At 44.2% G+C, this 14,636-nt stretch overlaps 2 protein-coding genes across 2 annotated transcripts; both read left to right on the top strand.

Moving 5' to 3' along the window:
• Positions 1 to 426: 426 nt before the first annotated feature.
• On the top strand, positions 427 to 5,099 carry LOC123067891 (uncharacterized). The gene is made up of 3 exons (XM_044490483.1): positions 427 to 1,018; positions 5,017 to 5,023; positions 5,085 to 5,099. Exons 1-3 carry the CDS (start codon positions 627 to 629, stop codon positions 5,097 to 5,099), a joined length of 414 nt encoding a protein of 137 aa, XP_044346418.1. The 5' UTR covers positions 427 to 626.
• A 441-nt stretch (positions 5,100 to 5,540) lies between these two features.
• Positions 5,541 to 10,601, top strand: LOC123072371 (S-formylglutathione hydrolase). The gene is made up of 7 exons (XM_044495933.1): positions 5,541 to 5,848; positions 5,929 to 6,046; positions 7,690 to 7,737; positions 8,709 to 8,905; positions 9,076 to 9,174; positions 9,268 to 9,333; positions 10,225 to 10,601. The coding sequence occupies exons 1-7, from the start codon at positions 5,687 to 5,689 to the stop codon at positions 10,405 to 10,407; spliced, it is 873 nt and encodes a 290-aa protein (XP_044351868.1). The 5' UTR covers positions 5,541 to 5,686; the 3' UTR covers positions 10,408 to 10,601.
• The last annotated feature ends 4,035 nt before the right edge of the window (positions 10,602 to 14,636 follow it).

Raw genomic sequence — 14,636 nt, forward strand, 5'->3', positions numbered from 1 at the left:
AAAAGACAATTTCTATGTCTTGTTTTGTTAAAATTGTGTAAATCTTTTATACAAAGTGACTATGAATGATTTGCCACAATTATGTTTATATAAAATCCAGTTTTGTCAACAATTTACTATTTTTTTTATTTTTTTTCTTCCATTATTTTATTTATATATGTTTTTACCCTTTTGTCTTTTATCTTTTTTTTCAACAATGTTGGTAAAAAAATTTACAATTTTCAACACTTAAATTTTTTATTTTAAAAAACAAAAAATTTAAAAATCAAATATTAAAAAATGTCTACAAAAGTTCTGAAAAACATTTTTGTTAATGTTATATTTTCAAAAAATGTTCATACGAGTTTTAAAAATGGTTCCCTTTTTTCAAAATGATTTCTAATGTTAGTAATTATTTTTGTTTTTATTGGACCCAAAAGATAAAAAAACCAAGGAAAAATAGAAAAAAAACCAAAAATACCAATGGAGCGACAGATAGGAGGAGGTCCCACTTAAAAGAGGCCACCGGGTGACTATGACCATGGAGTTTGGATTGGGATCCATCCCCTTCTAGAATCTACACTCTCCTATCTCCAGTCCAGTCTCCACCCACCACCACTCCCCCACACCCCGCCGGCGATCGCGCGATGGCGGCGGCCGCTCCCCCTCCCGCGACGGCGCTGGAGCAGCTGAGCAAGACCAAGATGTTCGGCGGCCAGAACCTCCGCTTTCGCCACCAGAGCGCCACCCTCGGCTGCCCCATGACCTTCTCCATCTTCCTCCCCGCGTCGCCGGCCTCCACGCTCCCCGTGCGTGCCCTTCCCCGCTCGCCCCGGGACCGTACTCCCCGTCCCTGGCCTGGAGATCAGACGACGCTTTCGTGGGTGTGGTGCAGGTGCTCTACTGGCTCTCCGGCCTCACCTGCACTGACGAGAACTTCATCATCTAACCGGAGGCTGCTTCTTGACGTCCACTCCAAGTCTCCTGGATTGCATTTGTTCCAAAAAGATCGCTTCCGAAGGTTTCATTCCGTTTGGACTCCGTTTGATATTTCTTTTTTTCAGAACACTTAAATAGGCAAAAAAACAACAATTTGGGCTAGGCCTCCGGTTAGTAGGTTAGTCCCAAAAATGATATAAAAGTGTATAGTAAAGCCCATAAACATCCAAAACGGGTAATATAATAGCATGGAATAATAAAAAAAATATAGATACGTTGGAGACGTATCAAGCATCCCCAAGCTTAATTCATGCTCGTCCTCGAGTAGGTAAATGATAAAAATAAAATTTTTGATGTGGAATGCTACCTAGCATATTTCTCAATGTAATTTTTTTTATTGTGGCATGAATTTTCAGATCCAAATAATTCAAGATAAAAGTTCATATTGACATAAAAATAGTAATACTTCAAGCATATTAACAAAGCAATCATGTCTTCTCAAAATAACATGGCTAAAGAAAGCTATCCCTACAAAATCATATAGTCTGGCTATGCTCTATCTTCATCACACAAAGTATTTAATCATACACAACCCTGATGACAAGCCAAGCAATTGTTTCATACTTTAGTATTCTCAAACTTTTTCAACTTTCACGCAATACATGAGCGTGAGCCATGTACATAGCACTATATGTGGAATAGAATGGCGTGGTTGTGGAGAAGACAAAAAAGAAGAAGGTAGTCTCACATCAACTAGTGTATCAATGGGCTATGGAGATGCCCATTAATATATATCAATATGAGTGAGTAGGAATTGCCATGCAACAAATGCACTAGAGCTATAAGTGTATGAAAGCTCAACAAAAGAAACTAAGTGGGTGTGCATCCAACTTGCTTGCTCGCAAAGACCTAGGGCAATTTGAGGAAGCCCATCATTGAAATATACAAGCCAAGTTCTATAATGTAAAATTCCCACTAGTATATGAAAGTGACAACATAGAAGACTCTCTATCATGAATATCATGGTGCTACTTTGAAGCACAAGTTTGATAAAAAGGATAGCAACCTCACACTGAGGGCATGTTCAAAACGAAGGAAAAGCATTGGAAACGCAAAGGAAAGCGTTTCCTATGAAACTGTTGCCTTTTGTGTGTTTGGGACGAAGGAATCCATCTTTACCGATCCTCCGGAAAGTTTCTGTTACGTGCATTTTCACGGGAAAACAAACATCCAGCGATATCCCATTTTTTCGGGCGGGCCGGCACAGTAGGAGGAAAGAAGGTACCAAAAGATGCATGCAGGGACGCACATGAGCCCTCCTATCCAAACAGGCTCCGACGGTGCGAAGCGCGGGTCACACAAATTTGTTCGCAATTGGAAGCTACGAGAAATCAGGTGCTCCAAAGGCTTATGCTTCAAGTACAGTGACAAGTACAGCCGCAAGATCACACTGGCTAGCTCCTCACCATGGAAGTGGGATATCATGGCAAGTTCTTGTCTGACGATGCCACGCACGCCCTTGAGCTGCTTGATGAAAATCCAGAGGAGGCGACATCGTGCTATCACATCTCAGTACACGTTGTCATTGAACAGATGCACTAGAGCTATAAGTGTATGAAAGCTCAACAAAAGAAACTAAGTGGGTGTGCATCCAACTTGCTTGCTCGCAAAGACCTAGGGCAATTTGAGGAAGCCCATCATTGGAATATACAAGCCAAGTTCTATAATGTAAAATTCCCACTAGTATATGAAAGTGACAACATAGAAAACTCTCTATCATGAATATCATGGTGCTACTTTGAAGCACAAGTTTGATAAAAGGATAGCAACCGCACACTAAGGGCCTGTTCAAAACGAAGGAAAATCATTGGAAACGCAAAGGAAAGCGTTTCCTATGAAACTGTTGTCTTTTGTGTGTTTGGGACGAAGGAATCCATCTTTACCGATCCTTCGGAAAGTTTCTGTTACGTGCATTTTCACGGGAAAACAAACATCCAGCGATATCTCATTTTTTCGGGCGGGCCGGCACAGTAGGAGGAAAGAAGCTACCAAAAGATGCATGTAGGGACGCACATGAGCCCTCCGATCCGAACAGGCCCCGACGGTGCGAAGCGCGGGTCACACAAATTTGTTCGCAATTGGAAGCTACGAGAAATCAGGTGCTCCAAAAGCTTATGCTTCAAGTACAGTGACAAGTACAGCCGCAAGATCACACTGGCTAGCTCCTCACCGCGGAAGTGGGATATCATGGCAAGTTCTTGTCTGACGATGCCACGCACGCCCTTGAGCTGCTTGATGAAAATCCAGAGGAGGCGACAACGTGCTATCACATCTCAGTACACGTTGTCATGGGCACAGAGGCCACAAAAGCAACACGAGGTTGCATGCACTGGTGGGCAACCAAGTCATGCTTTTGTTGGCCGACTCCAACAGTACACGTAGCTTTGATACTATCGTAGTACACACGTGCACGATCCAAGACGCTGCTCCGATGATAGTGTGTGTTGCCAACAAGGACACGACGGATAGGGCCTACAGTTGGATAACTGATTTTTGATGCAGGGTGTGTTCTAGCGAAGACATACTTTGACACATCCCTCACTTCGATATGTTGCAAGCACATTTTAACGGGTGTCTTCCAGAGCACAAATTAAATATCACAATGATCCCGACGATCAATAAGTACTCCCTCCGTTTTTATTTAGTTCGCATATTAGATTTGGTCAAAGTCAAGCTTTACAAATTTTGATCAAGTTTATAAACAAAAATATTAAGATATACAATAACAAATCAACAGCATTAGATTTATTATTGAATATACTTTCACAGCGTATAGTTTTATAATGATAAATGTCTATATTGTTTTCTATAAACTTGTTCAAACTTTACGAAGTTTGACTTCAGTCAACTCTAATATGCAGAGTAAATAAAAACGGATGGAGTATATGGTTGTAAGAATACAGTCTCATACTCATGTCTACTTTTATTATAAGTGTTAGGAACAAAGTGACTACAATCCAGTCAAAAAACTGAAATTTAATACTCCTGCAAAAGCTTGTAGAAACCCTTGTCATAAGTGCACGTCCTCTCGTGGGTTCGATAACTCAGAGTCACCCCTGTGAAAAAGACGAGAATCGTTTCTGCTATCTGTTACCGGATCACTAAAGAGACTCATCACGAGCCATGAGACCTCAGATTTTTCGCCTTTCAAGCCGGTGCTGGTGGTAAGTTCACTATTATCCCCTTTTCGGCAATTGACATTATTTACTTGTTTGGGAATAACCCTCATGTTTTACACAAGCCTAGGGAACCGGTCAACCCAACTCGACTGCTTGGCCTCATGGTTCGACAACGTCCCTCAGCCCGACGGGCTGGAACAACTGCGGGCCATTGATCCTGTCCCGATCATCACCTTGGGATCCTTTTGGAATGATCAATTGATCACTTTAAGCCTGGCTATATGGTTTTAAGGAAATTGTTTCTCAGGAGATGTCTCAGAAGTTTTAGAGAGTCATTTTATTCTGGTGTTTCACCACAACACACTCTTTAATTTTTCATTATTTTGACAATGGTACTCTAGAAACTTCTATTAGGATATTTATTAAGCTTATATTACATTGTAAGAAAAAAGCTATCGTGATATTTATAATAGTGAAAATAGACATGAATACACTATATACATGATAAATGTGATTTTCTCATGTGCTTCCTACCTTAATTATATTTAAACAATGTTTAGTTTTAGCAAAATGTCATAAAATATTTTGACAATGAATGGAGTTTGACCACAAGAGTTTTCTATTGAAATAATATTTGGAAGTTGTATTATTAGAGAAACATGATTAAAATTGCGAACTGAATATAAGTAATGAAAATTAGTATAAATGTGCGGCTGTTATTATTTCACTCATCATTAGTATAAATGTCTACAATAATATCAAAACTCACATTGTAAAGAAATTGTATTAAATGTCACTGTTAAAACAATCTCTTAAACACTTAAAACACATCGGATAAACGATGATTCATCGATAGTTTAAAAACGAGGCATAAGGCCTGCCCAATATTTAAAACTTTAAGGGTTAAACAAATGAGCAGTGCAATGGTACTTTAAAATACAATTTCTATTTGTCGTTTTGTTAAAATTGTGTAAATCTTTTGTACAGAGTGATTATGAATGAGTTGCCACAATTATGTTTATATAAAATCCAATTTTGTAAACTTTTTGCTATTTTATTTTTATTTGTTTTTCTTCCATTATATATATATATATATATATATATATATATATATATATATATATATACCCTGTTGTCTTTTATCTTTGTTGTTTTTTTAAATGTTGGCAATTTTTTTTACAATTTTAGAAAATTAATTTTTTTATATAATTTTTTATTTTAGAAAATAGAATTTTTTAAATCAAATATTAGCAAATGTCCACAAAAGTTCTGAAAAAAAATTGTTTTAATGTTGTATTTCAAAAAATGTTCATACGAGTTTTAAAAATGGTTCCCTTTTTAAAAATGCTTTCTAATGGTTTTAAAGTAATTATTTTTCTTTTTTTGGGACCAAAAAAAACAAGGAAAAACAGAAAAAAACGAAAATACCAACGGAGCGACAGATAGGAGGAGGTCCCACTGAAAAGAGGCCACCGGGTGACCATTGGAGTTTGGATTGGGATCCATCCCCTTCTAGAATCTACACTCCCCAATCTCCAGTCCAGTCTCCACCCACCACCGCTCCCCCACACCCCGCCGGCGATCGCGCGATGGCGGCGGCCGCTTCCCCTCCCGCGGCGGCGCTGGAGCAGCTGAGCAAGACCAAGATGTTCGGCGGCCACAACCTCCGCTTCCGCCACCAGAGCGCCGCCCTCGGCTGCCCCATGACCTTCTCCCTCTTCCTCCCCGCGTCGCCGGCCTCCAAGCTCCCCGTGCGTGCCCTACCCCGCTTGCCCCGGTACCCCACTCCCCGGCCTAGAAGTCTGACGGCGTTGTCTTCGTGTGTGCGCAGGTGCTGTACTGGCTCTCCGGCCTCACCTGCACCGACGAGAACTTCATCATCAAGTCCGGCGCCCAGCGCGCCGCCGCGGCCCACGGCGTCGCCCTCGTCGCCCCCGACACCTCCCCGCGTACGTTTAACCTTAACCCCCCTCTCTCGCCGCGTTCAATTTCTAGGGTTTATGCGTGTCTGTCCCTCGGCGGCGTACCATCCAATTCTGAGGGGAATAATAAATTTTGGGGGGAGTGTGGGCGAAAACACCGTAAGGTTCATTTTTTTTTGGGTGAAGTTTTGGTAGTTTATGCATTTTAGATTTGGGAATTGGGATGCCACCGGAGAGGAACCGTAGGATGTGCTCATATGCCTGACAAATTATCAAATGGGGAAGTAAAGTGTGGCAAATGATCCAATTTTTCCGCAGTTTGTCACGGGCTAACTGCTAATGTTTTCACTGTCCTTTTGGTTTAGTCAAATTTACTTATATCACTCAGGAAAGTGTGAGCGGAAAATTATGCGCGTTAAATCTCAATTGAAATATTACGCTTAGTTTTTTAGAAAAAAGGACCACTGATGCCTCATTCTGTGCATCAGGTCGGAGTTACCCTCGATAGAACACTTGGACGTATGGCAGGTTCAAGGATTGTGTTATGTGTGTGCATATGGATGCACTCATGTTTGTGTTATACAGCACAGGGACGATGAATTGTGTAACTATAGTCACTAATGTTGTAATTACATCATGCCAATGGTGGCAGTGCACAGTTATTGTAATATTCTTTTGCTATAGCTACCATTGACGACTGTTTGATGAACTCAGTTTCTTCAAGGCATAACATGCAGTCATATACTCATATGTGATGCTAAAACTGATGAGAGATTTCTATATCACACAAGTGGATCTGTTAAACTTATGCACCTGTAAAGGTGATGCTCGTGAATATTACCCCACTCATATAATAAGAATCATCCCAGTTTAAATTTTGTATTTTTCCATTTTACACATCCATGGATTATTTTATCCAAAGGTGTTTGCTGCTGTCAGTGATAATTGCCTCAAGTCTCCATGTAGTAGATCATCTTTCTGCAGTGTCTGTTAGGAGTACTGTGTAGAAGTGTTAACTGATCCAACATCATCAATTTCAAATACCAGGAGTAGGTCAAGTTCCATGCAGTATGGTAGATATTGGCATGGGAAATGTGGTCCATTGCCATGTTGCTATCTGGTACTTTAGTTGATTTAACAAGCCACCCTCATCAGTAATCTAATTCTCCACAACAGTGCTGCTGGTGTATGGAGCTGAAGAAAGAAGATTAACCGTCGAAATTTTGGCACCTGCCTGACGCACAATCACTTGCATTTTAGCTGTTCGGTTCGGGATTGTTAGGACTGGAGTATGGCACTATAACCAAATGAGGCCAATAAAACACAATCTGCTTCTTGTCTGGGGCATGTATGAACTCTATGTTACACTTCATTTTTTTTTACCTTGTCGAGTAATAGGACAGATCTGTTCAGCCTAAAGATGGTGTAGAGTTGAGTCTGAATAATTTTAAGGGCATTCTAGGCTGATCAACGGCATGTTCCTGATATTCTACTAACTAAGAGAGTATTTTGTTTGCTTTGACTACCAGATAACTTGTGGTGGGTTCAGTGTGATCTCATCTCTATTGCTTCTTATTACCTTTTCTTTTGTTGAGAGCACATCATATGATTCTTGATCCTTATTTAAACCTTTTCCTTTTCTCATCACTCTTTTCATTTGTTTCATGCAGGTGGACTAAATGTAGAAGGAGAGGCAGATAGTTGGGATTTTGGTGTTGGTAAGGACTGTAACTAAGACAATCTTGTTGTGCCATTTGCTTTTTATACGATATATGACTTGTCAACTAACATGACTGTCCACCACTAACTGCATGCACCTCTCATTGCCATAAAGAAATGGAATATTAATATTTTGCATGATCGTTGAGAACTTTCCATTCCCTGTACTCTTTGCTGTTTTTTGTATTAAATTTATGCTGCTTTGTTTGTATCGTGTTGGTTATGGAGCAAATATTTATAATTTTTTGTTTTGTTGAAAACATAAGCACATGGTTACTGCTAATGCGTTCTTTTAATAGATGGGACCTCTTGTGGAGTTGCTGAGACAATAAATATTTAATCAACACATCCAACTAAGAATAGTCCTTCTCATTTTTACATTGCTGTGTATCTATTTGGTCAAAGCTCAGCCAGAAAGCAATCTGATTGCCCTAGTGGCTACTATGGCACGCTTTATCTCAACCATCAGTGTGCCACCAGCCCATATGTCTATATTCCTAATTATGCAAAATACAGCAGATATAAATCTAGTGGTTTAGATTTTTGTTCATCAATGTAGGATCTTATAACATGGTTGGGCTTTGGCCTTTGTTAACCTGTTAAGTCAAGCATCATATACCATGTGAATTTGACAGATATGGCAAAAAGAAATATGACGTGGCCATGTTTTTTTTCTCATCTTTCACCTATGTGTTTGACCTTAAAGATGCAATGATTGCATACGCGTTATTCTTTGGTCATTAATAAGATTGCTATTCATGGAATTGTGAAGTACTCCTACACAATTTCTAAAATAATCAGGTAATTATGAATTGATGAATTTGTCCATTAGAAAGTGCAGCTGGTTTACATTTGTTGAGTTCGTATATGCCAGTACCACGTGAAGAATTGTATCATGTTGATAAGATTTATGTTTCTGTGCATGTGGCTGGAAGTGGCTTACATTCCTATCTTGACTATTCATGAGTAGGTGCTGGATTTTATTTGAATGCCACAAATGAGAAGTGGAAAAACTGGCGCATGTATGACTATGTTGTGAAGGAGCTGCCAAAAGTTTTAAGTGACAACTTTGAACAGCTTAACACGTCATGTGCATCAATTTTTGGCCACTCTATGGGAGGTCACGGCGCACTGACTATCTACTTGAAGAACACTGACAAATACAAGGTACTATTTGACGCTATTTATTAAACCCTCTGCATCTGGAAATTCCTATCTATGAACCTTTTTTCAGATCAGGAAACTTGTAGGTGTCTACTTCACACAACATCTGTACTTTCTTGTTATTACTTCCATGAAATCTCACTTGGCATTGTGAATTTATCTTACCTATCCAGTCGGTGTCTGCATTTGCTCCAATTGCTAACCCAATAAACTGCCCTTGGGGTCAGAAAGCATTCTCAAACTATCTGGGCACAACTAAATCAGAATGGGAGGTAAGTCTTCTCTGAAATCATCCCCTCCCTCCCTCCCTCCTTCCATTCTCAAACCGACCATGTAATATACTTAATAGTGCATGCTTACTGCAGGAATATGATGCAACCCTGTTGGTTAAGAAGTGCAACACACTTTCAACTCCCATCTTGGTTGACCAGGTATAATGCAACAGTGCGATGCATAACGCCTAATTCCTGTTTTCATGTTATCTCCATAAGCATACAAGGTAGTTGGATAAGGTCCCTAGAAGGTATAAGTGAGATGTAGTCTTCTCTGAGATCATTCCCCTCCCTCCCTTCTTCCAATATCTAACGAGCCATTCACTTGATGTGACGCAAGGATCTGTTGTAAGGCATTTGTGACAACATGGAGTCATCCTCGTGGACAATAGGGAATTGATTGGTTAGCTATAAATTGGGCCTACCAATTTAAAATTAGTTTGTGCCTGAAAGACATGAAGCCATTTTGATTGGTATGCTAGCTGCGCATGATCGGTTAGCTTAGATATGATTGCATCATCAATTGACAGTCTCTTCTATCTAGATTGGTTAATATTGGTAGGAGTTTATTGTATGTTTCAGTAAGAGAATCTATCTATCAATATCGTCAAGGTCAACATGCTTGTAGAAATTCCAAGTGTAGGATCCCTTTTCTGTCAGGGAGTGCGATGTTGTGAGGTTATAATTATGCATGCTCAACTGAACTGCCTAGAGCTGAAGTTTGACGATTCAGCACAACTGCATCAAGGAATCGATTGTGCATAGTAAGATAAGCTCGATTGAACAAGTTGAAAGTACAAGGCCCTAGAGAGTAACCGTTTGCCTGTACAGTACACGAGTTGATTCTAAAGGATATGAATTTTTTAGAACATGCCACTGCCATTTATCATCTCACAACCCGCTTTGTTTGCAACCTGGGCTACCTACCTATGGTCGCCATTTTCCTTTCTTACTTAAATCTCTTGCTTCCAATCATATAGTAACAGTGAAAAGGAAGTAATGTTGGCACAATCACTTGAACCCATCACCTTTTTATGTGGATTGGAACAGGGAGAGGACGACAAGTTCCTGGCGGAGCAGCTGCTGGCGGGCAACTTCGAGGAGGCGTGCAAGGCGGCGGGCGCTCCCCTGACCCTGCGCATGCAGCCGGGGTACGACCATTCCTTCTTCTTCATCGCCACCTTCATCGACGACCACATTGCGCACCACGCCCAGTTCCTCAAGAGCGGCTGACTGGCCGCTAGTCGCCTGTAGCGAGTGATGCGATCGGTAGAACTGCCGTGTCAGCGGCCTCCGTATACCATCTGTGTTGTTATCACCTCTGTGTTAGTATGCGTGGATCGATGATGCACCGTGTGTTGGGTTGAGACTAGACGAAGTGTGCGGAAATAATGTGGACGGACGGCTTGCGGCCGTCTCTCTCTCAAGTGCGCGTTTGTGCGTGCGTGCCTTGGCTGGAAATTCACCCGGTAGAGTTTGCTGGCCTGGCCCTGCTGTGCTCTAGTACCGTGGCGATCGAGCGCGTTTCGTTTAAAGCGCGTGTGGCGGCCTGGGCCACGGGCGAGCGAGTAAAAGCATGCACACACGCCGAGCGTCACGGGGTGGGTCAGTTCCTCAAGAGCGGCTGAATGGCTGGCCAGTCACCTGTAGTGGGTGATGCTATCAGCCGAAGTGCCAAGTCAGCGGTGTCGCCTCGTGCGGTTGCTACTGCAACCGAACCGACGCCTCTCTCCTGGAACCGACGCATCCCTCTAGACCGCCGCGTCTCTCCAGCACATAGTTGGCGAGACGACCCGATGCAACGACGGAGATCAAGGTGTCGAGCTAGTGACGATGGAGATCATGACGATGCTTTGGAGAAAGAGATCAAAGGCATAAGATGATGATGGCCATATCATGTCATATATTTTGATTGCATGTAATGTTTATCCTTTATGCATCTCATTTTGCTTAACGACAGAGATTTTATTTTTGGTCTCGAACACGTTATCAGCACTCTCCCGGCGGAGCGACCCAATCGGCTTCACACGAGGCCCCTTGTCTCGCATCCGCGTAGATCGGCGGCGCTCTTGTCGCTATCCCCGGCGAGGCCTCTCCCACGAGCGGCTCTTGCGTTGGTGGTCGGCACCGGCACATGTGGCTGGCAGCGTGTTTCTTGCATGCAGCCTGCGAGACGGCGGTGGCCATCAACTGCCACGCGACGCCGCAGCCCTCCACCAGCGCAGAGGCACCCCACGCGGCGACCTCCAGTGCATGGCCACGTCAACCGAAGTACGGAACGACAGCGCCATGCCGTGCGCGGACCACGGATTCTCTCAGCCGGCGTCCAGCCTGAGAGAGGCGGCGGCGGCCAACGCAGCCCTCGGCTCGCACCCGTGCAGCGCGACGGTGCCAAGCGGTGTTCCCCGCGCTCCCGACGGCGTCCTCTCTTTTGCCGGCTGATGCGTGGTGGCTTGGACCTGGACCTGCTACCAACGCGGCGCTCCTCCCACCGGTTGCGGGGTGCACACCCGGCGCCGCGCTCCGACGACTCCGTCCTGCGCGACGGCGCTGCGCTTGCCGCGCGAGCGCGGAAGCAGCATGACCTCGTCGGCGCTTAGCGCGGCCACCTTCAGTTTCGACGCTCCACACTCAACCTCTGCTTCCCCAATTGCGGGCGGCACTGGGACGCCGCCATGGCGGCCCATGGTGCAGCGATGCCTGCTCAGGCCCCTGCTCTTGGTCGCGCATCCACGGATTCCGGCAGTCTTCCGGCACGGCCCGGAAGCCCGCGGCCGGACATGCGCACATGCCCCCATGGACGGCGGCAGCACCCACCGGCGCGCGGGGCCCATGGCCGGAGGACGCAGCAAGGCGCGGTGACTGTTGTGGCATCCAACGGACACCCGCGAACTCCAGCGGCGATGGTTTCTGTGTGTAAAAGCTAACTCGGAGTCGATTGATTTTTTTGGCCACACAGAGCACAACGATGGAACCTTATCTCTCTTTTGAAGGTTTTTCATTGTAGCCCTCCGGTTATGCACTAATCCCGCACAAGTGCCTATGTATTTCCGTTGACCACCGGATCAGGCCACCCGCTGTACTACAAATTTAGAGCATCTCCAGCCGTTCGGTCCCCCAGGCGTCGAAAAAGAGCGGCTTGGGGGTGAGCCGCCGCTAGATCGCCCCCTGGGGTTCGGTTCGCTCCTAGTCACAGGTCCACAGTCGTCGCAGGTTCGGCGAAGTTCGTTTTAGTTTTTTTGCAAACTCGGCGACTTTTGCATGAATTCGGCCATTTTTCGTCGAAATTTGTACAAAAACTTAAAAATATGCATGAACTAACTTAAAAACGAACTAAAAAGCCTAGTCGTTGCCGCCACCGTCGTCGCAGCCGCCGTCTACATGCCGAGAAGCCTGTAGAAGCGGGTGTAGTCACCGTCGTTGTCGTCGTCGTCGTCGTCGTCGTCGCGCGCCTCACCTGCGGCGTCCCTGCTGCATCCCTCGCCAGCGCTTGACGGCCCGGCCTAGCCCTCATCGTCGCTGTCGATGACGATAACACCGCCCTCCTCGGCGCGGCGATGGGCCTCGGCACGGCTACGGGCTGGGTCTCCAGGTACGCCCGACGCTGGCGGCGCACCTGCTCGCGGACGTAGTCCTCCCTGGCCCATTTGAGGGCGGACTCGTCGTCGGGGGCCATCATGCCGGCGTGCTCCGGCTTCACGGGGAGCATGTCCGGCTCGGGGCTTCGGCCGGACCAGGCGGAGGGAGCGCCTCGTTGGCGCCGTCGCAGGCAGAGAGACTTGGCACGGTAGATGCAACAATACAGCTCTGAAGATGGATTAGTGGCAGGTGGCTGCGGCGGCCTCATACCCGGCAAGCGTCCTGATTGAGGAATGCGCCGGACTGGTAGGTGCCCCATACCCGGCAGGCATCCTGGTTGGGACCTCAGGTCTTAGATGTTTAGGTTTGGCTGCGAGGTTTGTTTGGTATTAGGCCCAGACTATCAGCATCCTTTCATCAACTGGATAGGAGTAGCGATAGATGTTGCCCAGACAGTGGCTTTAGTCTTATTGTTGTATGCCTTTGTAAGGTCTTGTGTGAATAATTAATAAAGTGGCCGCATGCATCATTCAGATGCAGAGGCCGGGGGTCCTCCTCCATTTCTAAAAAAATGATCAGATCGTATAAACTTTATTTCTTGTTACGATAATTTTTCACTTCACTCTGAAATTCTTTAAACTTTTCAAATGATTCAAACTTATGCTTCATTAAGTAGATATAATCATATTTGCTCAAACCATCTGAGAAGGTAAGAAAATAATGATACCCGTCACGAGCCTCAACACTCATTGGACCGCATACATCGGTATGTATTATTTTCAACAAGTCAGTAGCTCGTTCCATTGTTCCAGAGAACGAAGTTTTAGTCATCTTACCCATAAGGCACGGTTCGCAAGCACCAAGTGATTTATAATCAAGTGATTCCAAAAGTCCATCAGCATGGAGTTTCTTCATGCGCTTTATACCGATATGAACCAATCGGCAGTGCCACAAATAAGTTGCACTATCATTATCAACTTTGCATCTTTTGGCTTCAATATTATGAATATGTGTATCATTACTATCGAGATTGAACAAAAATAGACCACTCAGCAAGGGTGCATGACCATAAAAGATATTACTCATATAAATAGAACAACCATTATTCTCTGATTTAAATGAATAACCGTCTCGCATCAAAGAAGATCCAGATATAATGTTCATGCTTAACGCTGGCACCAAATAACAAATAATCAGGTCTAAAACTAATCCCGATGGTAGATGTAGAGGTAGCGTGCCGACGGCGATCACATCGACCTTGGAACCATTTCCCACGCGCATCTTCACCTCGTCCTTAGCCAATCTTCGTTTAATCCATAGCCCCTGTTTTGAGTTGCAAATATGAGCAACAAAACCAGTATCAAATACCCAGGCGCTACTACGAGCATTAGTAAGGTACACATCAATAACATGTATATCAAATATACCTTTCACTTTGTCATCCTTCTTATCCGCCAAATACTTGGGGCAGTTCCGGTTCTAATGACCAGTCCATTTGCAGTAGGAGCACTCAGTTTCAGGCTTAGGTCCAGACTTGGGTTTCTTCTCTTGAGCAGCAACCTTTTTGCCGTTCTTCTTAAAGTTCCCCTTCTTCCCTTTTGCCATTTTTCTTGAAACTAGTGGTCTTGTTGACCATCAACACTTGATGCTCCTTTTTGATTTCTACCTCCGCAGCCTTTAGCATCGCGAAGAGCTCGGGAATAGTCTTGTTCATCCCTTGCATATTATAGTTCGTCACGAAGCCTTTATAGCTTGGTGGTAGTGATTGAAGAACTCTGTCAATGACACTATCATCAGGAAGATTAACTCCCAGCTGAGTCAAGTGGTTATGGTACCCAGAAATTCTGAGTATGTGTTCACTGACAGAACTATTCTCCTCCATT

The sequence above is a fragment of the Triticum aestivum genome, chromosome 3B (genome assembly GCF_018294505.1).
Source record: "Triticum aestivum cultivar Chinese Spring chromosome 3B, IWGSC CS RefSeq v2.1, whole genome shotgun sequence".
NCBI lineage: Eukaryota > Viridiplantae > Streptophyta > Magnoliopsida > Poales > Poaceae > Triticum > Triticum aestivum.